At 44.1% G+C, this 9,853-nt stretch overlaps 1 protein-coding gene across 2 annotated transcripts in view; it reads left to right on the top strand.

Annotated features, from left to right (window-relative positions):
* The first annotated feature begins 280 nt into the window (after nt 1–280).
* Syn1 (synapsin I) overlaps nt 281–9,853 on the top strand; it is a 40,810-nt gene continuing 31,237 nt past the window's right edge. For both annotated transcript variants that reach the window (XM_057760194.1, XM_057760195.1), the window contains exon 1: nt 281–905. In XM_057760194.1, the coding sequence (XP_057616177.1) occupies nt 529–905 (377 nt within the window). In that variant the 5' untranslated portion in view covers nt 281–528. The remainder of the gene's footprint in view (nt 906–9,853) is intronic.

Below are 9,853 nucleotides of genomic sequence, written 5' to 3'. Positions count from 1 at the left end.
CTAAGGATCAGAAAGAGACAGCTAAATGGATTGGGGTCGTAGGAAGGGAGCTTCCTTACTGTGGGTCCCGACCCTCCGGACAAGAACCCCACCCCCACTCCCCAAATTGCGCATCGCCTATCCGAGGGGGAGGGGTAGAGGATGCAGTGTGGCGCGTGCGCACTGTATGATTCAGCACCGCGGACAGAGGCTTCGCCCCCGCCACCGGCGAGCGCCAACACCTCCCCAGCACCGAGGGCGGGCTGACGTCACTCGCCAGCCCTCCCCAAACTCCCCTTCCCCACCGCCTTGGTCGCGTCCATGCCACCGTGGGTCCAGTCAGACCGCACCACGAGAGGCGCGAGATAGGGGGTTGCGGGCGCGACCATACGCGCTGCAGCGGCGGAGCCTCGGCGCTGCCTCAGTCTGCTGCGAGCAGCACAGAAGTCGCGTCGTGCCTGAGAGCGCCGTGCTCCTGGGCCCCTCGCGCTCCGCCTCCGCGGCCCACGGACCCACTGCCCCTGGGAACCCCTGCCCCAAACCGCCGCCATGAACTACCTGCGGCGCCGCCTGTCGGACAGCAACTTCATGGCCAATCTGCCGAATGGGTACATGACAGACCTGCAGCGCCCGCAGCCTCCTCCGCCACCTCCCTCGGCCGCCAGCCCCGGGGCCACGCCCGGTTCCACGAGCGCCACTGCCGAGAGGACCTCCACGACCGCACCAGTGCCCTCTCCAGCAGCCCCTAGTCCCGGGTCCTCGGGGGGCGGTGGCTTCTTCTCGTCACTGTCCAACGCAGTCAAACAGACCACAGCAGCTGCAGCCGCCACCTTCAGCGAGCAGGTGGGCGGCGGCTCTGGGGGCGCAGGCCGCGGGGGTGCCGCCGCTAGGGTGCTGCTAGTCATCGACGAGCCGCACACCGACTGGTAAGCCGCTGTTGCGCCTCCTCGAGGGCCTGGGTCCCCAGATGTTTCTACAGCGAATGAGCAATTATAGAGCGTCACTTGTGCGCCTGGTATCTGGCCCCTCACCCAATTACTTCCTTTTAATGATTTATGCTCAACTCTTCCTTTGTGCTCTGCTTTTACCGCCCCCAAACTAAAATGGGTATAAGGAGCAATTATATGTTGCCTAAACCTCTTCCCCAATTCTCATTCCAAAGACCTTTGGCTTCAATATATGCAGAAAGCCATTAAAGGTCAAATGTGCCCTACCTCTGCCCAACTCTTGCCTGGAAGCCCTCTTCCCTACTGAGTCTTATAAACATTTATTCAATACCTGCAGTATAGTCACTGAAGAACCTTTCCCTTGGGGTCTTTGCCTTTAATGACTTCTATCAGCATGTTTTGAGAGCATGATTCACTCCCTGTTGTCCTCACAGCCCTCTCTTCTAAGTGGATCTTGTGGACATATATTCTGTTGATACTGTGTCCCATTCCAGAAGGTTCCTCCAAAGACCTTTCAAACCGTCTAGAAACAGTAATTGAGTAGTGCCTGTTGTGTATTTCACCCCAGTTTCTCATCACAAGCTTTGCCTCTAAAGGATCCTGTGAACCTTGACTGAATGCTTCCTATGCATTCCAAGTGCAGGTGTGCGCTCTCAAGGGTCCTTCTCCGAACGGTCTAAGCTCTGAAGGGTGCGTTCCCTGAAGGCTCTAAGAGACATTAAATGCTTGGCGCGTACCATCCCTAAATGAATCATTTTCCAAGTGTGAATTCCGTGAGCATTTTCAAGCTTCTGTGTGTGATTCACTGCCAGTCTCTCCTCAATGACCTTTTCCTATCATGAACCTAGAAGACATTTATCGAGGGCTTCCTGTATCTCCTGTTCTCCAGACACTTTTTCAAAGGCATTTGGTGGATCCATTCAGTACTGATCAGTTCCCTAAAATGTGAGCCTTGTCTAAAAGTTCTTTCCTTTAGTATATTCAGCAAGCATCTGTTCAATGACAGCTATAAATCCCACTCCCCAACCTTTATCCAATGCATTTTTCTTCAGGGGCTTTCATGAGTATGTACTGAGCACCTTTTGCATGAACGAGCCAAAGATCTTTCCAAAAAAATTCTATGACAAGAGTTAATCCAATACTCAAATATCTAGAAGTTGCTGTGGGCACAATTTGGGTCACTTTTGCCAAAGGCTTTTTCTTTTCATCCTTCCTTAGGTTATTTATTGAGCACATGCTCTTCACCTTCTCCATAAAAATTTTCCTTGCATGAAAGGAGAACTGCTTGCCTAGATCAAGTTTCTGCACCCCCTTCCCCTTTCCATGGGGCTTTTTCTCCAAGGATCCGGTGCACACTTATCAAACAATTCTGCATTCATCCCTAACCTTCCTCACCAAAGATCATTAGTGAATAGTAAGTGAACACTAATTTCTTGTCCTCTCTGAGCTCAAGTCTGACGACCTTCCTCCAAGACCCTTTCCTCCAGTGGCTCCTAGAAGCATTTATGGAGATCTCCTGTGTGTTTATACCTGCTCCTCAGCTACCTTACCAGCAGCGAATGCAGTCAGCACCATGCAGTACCTGTTGTGTATATGGAGTACATTTTCTTTCATGACCCCTAGAAGAACCTGCCCTCAACCACAAAGCCTGTCCTCCATGTTTTCTTCCAAGTCTTCTTATTATATACCCAGAACCCAGTATATAAGGATTAACCCTTTCCCATTCACTTTAGTACCCCGTAGGATTCTCTCTCCCAACCTTAAACTCATACACCAAAAGACGGTTAATGTATTTAAACCAATCAACACTTACTGAGAACCAACTGTCTGAGTCATCCCCAGTCTCCTCTTTCAAGATCTCTGCAAGTTATTGCCACTGCCTTAAGAGCTCACTCTCCAGAGCTCTGTTTCAGTCAAAATTTATTGAGTTCCATCTGTTTACTAATTTGATCACCCCTCCCTCATAAGCCTTTATCATACCATCCTTTCTATTTAAGCCCTTTAATCCATTCTACAGATATATATTGTATACTTTCTATGCAACAGAATATGAGATGCATTTGTTAGGCACTTCTCTATACTAGGAAGAACCCTCCCTTGGCTCCCCTTTCTTCTAATCCCAAACACTAGCTTAATTTCCTATAACTTTCCCTACTTATCCCCATAAGCATTTAATGAGCACATATTGTATACTTTGAAGAACACATTTCCCCAGCTTGAAACCCAATTTCCCCCATTATTCTGACTAGATCTAGCCCCTGACACACATTATGTGAGCACCTTCCCAGCAGTCCTTCCCCTCACCCATCAATCCAGAAAGCACTTATTAATTTCTTGCTGCATTCTGTTCAGGTAACCACATTCTCATGGGTGCGGCAGGCTGCTCCACTTTTTCCCCAGCAACCCTTAGATGTGTATTGATCACAGTTCATGATGCTCCCCTAGGTACTGTCATTTTGGCTCCATTTGCTTTACTGAACTCAGCAAACATTAATGAGGCCTGTACTCCATACTGGTAGATGTTCCTTCTCTGCTCCAACCCTACAGACAACTATTTAATTGCTTTTTCCCCAGCTTTTCAATTGAATGTTGTTGTCCATTCCCCTTTCTATAATTGCAATCTAATATCTTCTATTTTTCTTCTAATCTCCAATAAACATTTATTGAGTACTTACTGAACTCAGCAAAAGACTAGTCCCCTTCCCTTTAGCATCCCAGAATCCCTCATTTAATCCAACAACTCCTTCAGTGTTTTTCCTCTAGGCGATTTGACAAATATTCATTTAGTGTCTGCTAGGTATGTAGTGACATTAATAAAAGGAGAGCGCCTAGGTATACCAGGCTCAATTTAGGAATAGAGGAATTTCAGACTAGCAGAGCCATAAAAGCTTCGAGGATTTGAGGTAGGAATATAAGAGGAGTTTGGCAATTTTACGATAAATGCATACCTATGTATAGCCTGGTGCCATCTCTCCAGTCTTTCTTCACCACTCTTCTTTCTTCCTGAGCCTCCATGCTTTGAAGTTGCATCCTTCAAGATGAGAGGATTTAATTTTTTAATGTTTTGAGGCATGGTCTCCCTATGTAGCCCAGACCGGCCTTAAACTTGTACCTCATAAGAGCTAGGTTTTACAGGCATCTGCCTCATCTCTCCTTTTTAGAGATAATTTGGTCCAGTGTTTTTCCATCTGTGGGTCACCTTCTGCCCATGACCAGCATTCTACTTTCTTCACAAAGCAAGATAAATGAAAATAGAGAACAGAGTAAGCAATTATCAAATAAGACTATTATTCCAATAATATATACAATATATTATGTATACTATATACTATATGTGATATAGATTACATATTGCATTGCTACCAAATGACTTTATACTGTATAATACATCTACAAGTATAGGATTTTCTTCACAAAATGCAATGAAATAGAACAGGAAATACAAAACTGCATTGCATATAGTGATTATTTGCCAAAACTTTTTTTGAGAACCTTGCTATGTAACAACTCAGGCTGGCTTCAAACTCATGGTCCTCCTGTCTTCATCTCCCAAGAAATGAATTTCTAATGTATAGGGCTATGACTGGTTGAAACTTTAATTTCAATTATATGTGTATGCTTATGTATATTCTACTATACATCCTAGAGACATGTATGATATATATTTTATGTGCTATATATTATATAAGGCATATCGGAATCCTGTTTGTCATAAAACATATGGGTCTTATATAATATATGTGTGTATATATAGCATGAGTTATGTAAATATGTATATAGTGGGTTATGTAAACTGTGTTTCTTATTATGGCTTCTTTTCTTAGATAGACTTCCCTGGAGACACACCCTTCACCTTCAGCTAGCACCTCTGTTGGGCTCAATGGCTTACTTGGTGGGTGATCCATTCCTTCATCTTTGAAGGATCCCTGAGCCTGTGTCCCCACACCTGACTCAGACTCTGGCTGCTTCCTTCCCTACTTACCATGAAAACTGAACAAGGAGTTCCAACAGATGCCAAAGTGGATGGCCTGGTGCGCCAAATCTGCTCCTTACTGCCCCCAATGTGTACAACAGCCCTATCTCCTCCTTCCTAGCAATCAATGTTACATTCTTCTGCTAGTGGCTTCTCTTTACTTATCAAAAGATACCTGAAGCACCCAGGTGGTGATCATAGCTTAGAGTTTAATGGGATTCTCGCTATGTCCCCTGGTAATAGTGTTTCCTGCCCCCCCCCCGGAGAACCAGGACCTCTAACCTTGCAGAACCCTGAAGGAACAGGAAGCACAGATTCCAAAAGTGGATCACTGGGATTGATGGTAAGCTGGGCTATTCCCCATTGTGACCTCTGACTTCCCAGACTCATGTGCTCTACCTATTAGAAGAATAGCATAAAGAAGGGTCATGGACTGAGGGTTTGCGCTACCTTTAGGAAGGTAATGCACATTCTTACATGGTGTGTTATGGAATCTCACTGGTTGGTTCCAAAGACATAAGCCACTTTTGCACCTCTTTGCCTTCCTTTACCTTGTTATGACATATGTACTTTCGTTTGCTGCAATGTTATATAGGATCCCAAGTATTCTTTAAACCCTTGGACAGCGGTGCTTGCTACTAGTCAGAAAATGAAAAGGCAAACTACACATGAAAATCACTAATCAAAACGGATCACTATTCTTTCCAACATAGAGGCCCAATGCAGTTAGCTTGTACCAAGTGGCTGGTTAGTCTTGAGGTATGGTGTCATATCAAAGATTCAGTGTTGATCTCTCTTGCTGGAAGACTGGAAGCTCCACATATAGCTTTTATCTCTGCTGCTGCTGCTGCTGCCATTTCATTCGTGCACTCATCTGCTTGCACTGGAATGGTTCATTAAAGGTTGGCTGACATCATCTGGCTGACTCATCCTTTCTACTTGGTTGCCTAGTACCACTGCTATGGTGGATGAAGCTTAGTGGGTGTTAGCACACAGTACAAAGATCTTCACTCCTCCCTTATTGCCCACTCCCATATGTTCACACAAAGATCAGATACCTCAGATCTCCTTGTCAAGATCTTCCAGTTATTTTTCTTCCTTTCCCCTGAACAACAAGACAAGCTACTCAACATTGTCCATAAATATATGACTTTATAAGTTGGTGTGTGTGGCCTCACTCAACTCATAATGAGCTGTTTTGGGCACACAGTCACTTGGTGTCCTGTGGTCAAGCATTCTGTCTTTGTCAGAGAGAAATACTGCAGTAGAATCTGTTCCTCAGATAGAATAAAATTTAGCCAGGCATGATGGGTGCACTTTCCTACAATCTGAAATTAGGAGGCTATGGTGAAAGGATCAGTAGTTTGATACCAGCCTGGGCTACATAGTAAGTCTCAAAACAAATGGGGCTACATACTAGCCTATCTCAAATACAACAGGCACAAAGGCATCTAAACCCCTACTACAGATGGCATGGCCTAGCTCCAGAACCCTGAGAGTCTCATACTCAGGCTTCCCATGGGCTCCACAATGCATCCACCTCCATTACTGACACTCCTGGTATCAGAGGACTTGCCAGGTCAAATGGCTTAAGTGGCAGGACTGTTTGTACCATATCCTAGATCTGCCACAAAGCCCTCTTATGCTCTTATCCCTACTCAGAGCTGGCAACTTTACATGTCACCTGAAATATGAGTCCAGATGTAGAATATGATGTTTCCAGAACTTGAAAGAAGTCTGCCTGATGTCTATTTTCACAGTAGAGGGTGTGAAATGCAAAGCTTTGCTCTATTCTGTGGAAGTGTTGTTCTGGCATACTTTTGGTCACTGAGTTCCTAAACCTATGGTTTCTCTCCTGTCCTCTATGTAACCTAGAACAACCTGGAACTCACTAGGTAAGCTAGGCTGGCCTTAAATTCGTCATCCTCCTGCTTTAGGCCTCTGACTGCTGTGCTACCATCCCTAATTCAGATCACATGTGTCTTATCAAAGCAATATGCTAACCATCTCATATTCATCTTGCATAATCAGTATGATGTAACTGATATAATGGTCCAATGTGATATTCTGTGGGATGTCCAGATGGTCCGGACTTCTTTGGACTATATTATAGTGTAGTTTGAGAGAAATAAAATAGCCCTCTGGAAAAAACATCAACAAATACTGTCAGAACCACATGAACTGTCTCTGGTCCTCTTTTCTAATCAGAATTAAAGAAGTACATTTGGCAAATTGATGGCTGCCCATCATACCTGATACGTTATTTTTTTTTCTTACATCTTTTTGAGACAGGGTTTTGTTAGAGGAGGTCGCTCATCCATTTCCGGCTGCCCTGCCCCAAAATATTCACACAGAAACTGTATCAATTACAACACTGCTTATGAAATAAGCTTATACGTATTTCTAGCTCACTCTTATAGCTTAAATTAACCCATCTCTATTACTTTATATTTTACCACGAGGCTCAAGGCTCATGGCCTACCAGCAAAGTTCAGGCTAGTGGTTTCGTCGTTCTCCTCTGGCGGCTCCAAAGCTTCTCCCTGACTCTACCTACTCTCTCTCTCTCTCTATATATATATATATATATATATATATATATATATATATATATATATATATATATATTCCAGCCTGGATATATTCTGTTAAGGTATTGGCCAAAAGCAGCTCTTCTTTATTAACCATTAAAACAATATACAGAAGGATTTCCCACACCAGGGTTTCCCTGTAGCTTTGAAGCCTGTCCTGGAATTAGTTCTCGTAGACCAGGCTAGCCTTGAACTCACAGAGATCCATCTGCCTCAGCCTCCCAAGTGCTGGGTTTAAAGGTGTGCACCACCACTGCCCAGCATCTGATACCTTATTAATCTATAATGATGATAACATGTCTGGTATGGTAACTGCAAACTGAGGTACAAATTGGTGACATTTTCAGCAGTCTACAAGAATTTTGTTCAGTCTCCTCAGAGACACAACTGGTTAACTAAATAGAGATATGATGAGACACGTACCCTTGCATCCTCTCCAGATCTTTCTGATTGGCCACATTTTCTACCATATCCTCCAGAATGTATACAACATTGCTTTTGATTTGCTGTTGTTTTTTTTTTTCTGTTTTTTTTTTTTTCCAGTGCTAGGGTTGAAACCCAGGACTTGCATATTAAGCAAGTGTTCTGCCACTGAGCTATAAACCCAGCCCTGATTTACAGCTTTGGTAGGTGCCATATTAGAGACTTCTATTTGGATTTCTCTGCAATATCTGTTATCCCACTGGATTCAGTCATGGAAATGAACAATAGGAAGTTTCTGGGTCCAGGGGACTTACTGTGAGCAGGATCTAGTTATTAGTCAATTTTCCAGGGTAGTAATTGGGAGTGAATCTTGAGCAGGGTAGGCAATGACTAAGGTACCTACTTCATTCAAGGCCTTGTGCATCATCCGCATCAGAGGGAGGTTTCTATGTAGTCAGAGTGAGTAGACTACTTCTGCCAGTATAGTGGATTCAGGCAGGTCTGTAAGTTCAGGGTATTTAACTGAATCTATCGATGAATCCTTGTCCCAAGCCTTAGTGTACCACTCCTGTCCTATCCACTATACTTAAATCCTGAGCCGGGTCCTCCCTTCTGGCTGCTCTCTGGCTGCAGATTACGGTTTCTTTTAAAAGAGTCAGGGGGCATCCTCTGCCTTTCATATTTTGCCTTGAATTGGCAGTTATTCACTGTATCAGATTTGTCTGCAGTTAACCAGTGCCATTTAACAAACAGTTACCCCAATATGATTATCATTTTCCTCACATCTGTCAAGGATATTTCACCAGATGCTTCACTTTTCTCCACCAGATTCCCATTGTAGTCCACCATCAGGAAAAGTCACTGCTTCTTCCATACACCAGTGGGTTCATTGTGTCACTTTTCATTACTCAAGAAAAAAAATAACATTTTTAATCTTTTGCCATTGTGACACCTCCAATGTCATAGACCTGCCAGATAATATGGAATCCTCCTTACAGTAAAACTGGGCTTGCTAAAATGGAAATTGTATGACTGCAGTATATTATGGCCTATCTGTACTACATCTCCTAACTAAGGATGTTTGCTTCCAACAGGGTGCTGAATGACCCAGCTATAGAATCCTGTTAAGAGTCTTCTTCTGGCCAAGCATGGTGGTGCACACCTTTAATCCCAGCACTCAAGAGGTAGAGGCAGGCAGTTCAAGGCCAGCCTGGTCTACAAAGTTAGTTCCAGGACAGCCAGAGTTGCTACATAGAGAAACCTTGTCTTGGCGGGGAGAAAGTCTTGGGCTGGAGAGATGGCTCAGAGGTTGAGACCACTGGCTGTTCTTCCAGAGGTCCTGAGTTCAATTCCCAGCAACCACATGGTGCCTCCCAGGTACCTATAATGAAATCTGGTGCCCTCTTCTGGCATCCAGGCATACATGCAGGCAGAATACCGTATATGTAATAAATAAATAAATGAATCAAAAAAAAAAGTCTTCTAGTTTGACTCCTACCTATCTTAGGCCACCATCAGGTCAGAGATGTTCCTAGGGGGTGCTCTGGAGTTGAGATGTCCCTTCAGAGTCAGCCCAGAATGAAGCAAAAAGACTAGTCTTAGTTAGGGTTATCATTGCTATCATGAAACACCATGACTAAAAGCAAATTAGGAAGGAGGAGGTTTATTTGGCTTACATTTCCATATTGTAGTCATGGCAAGAATTCAAAGAGGGCAGACTATGGAGGAATGCTGCTTACTGACTTGTTCCCTAAAGCTTGTTTGGTCTTCTTCCTTCCTCCCTTCTTCCTTCCCTCCCTCCTTCCCCTTCCCTCCCTCCCTCCCTTCCTTCTTTCCTTCTTTCTTTATTTAATTAATTAATTCTTTCTTTCTATTTTTTTAACTTTTAAGCATTTTTTTAATAGTCAAATGCAGTGGTCTAGTTCCTTTCAGCTCCTTTACTG

Source organism: Chionomys nivalis, chromosome X, assembly GCF_950005125.1.
Source record: "Chionomys nivalis chromosome X, mChiNiv1.1, whole genome shotgun sequence".
Lineage (NCBI taxonomy): Eukaryota > Metazoa > Chordata > Mammalia > Rodentia > Cricetidae > Chionomys > Chionomys nivalis.
This window is presented reverse-complemented; position numbering and strand designations above follow the sequence as displayed.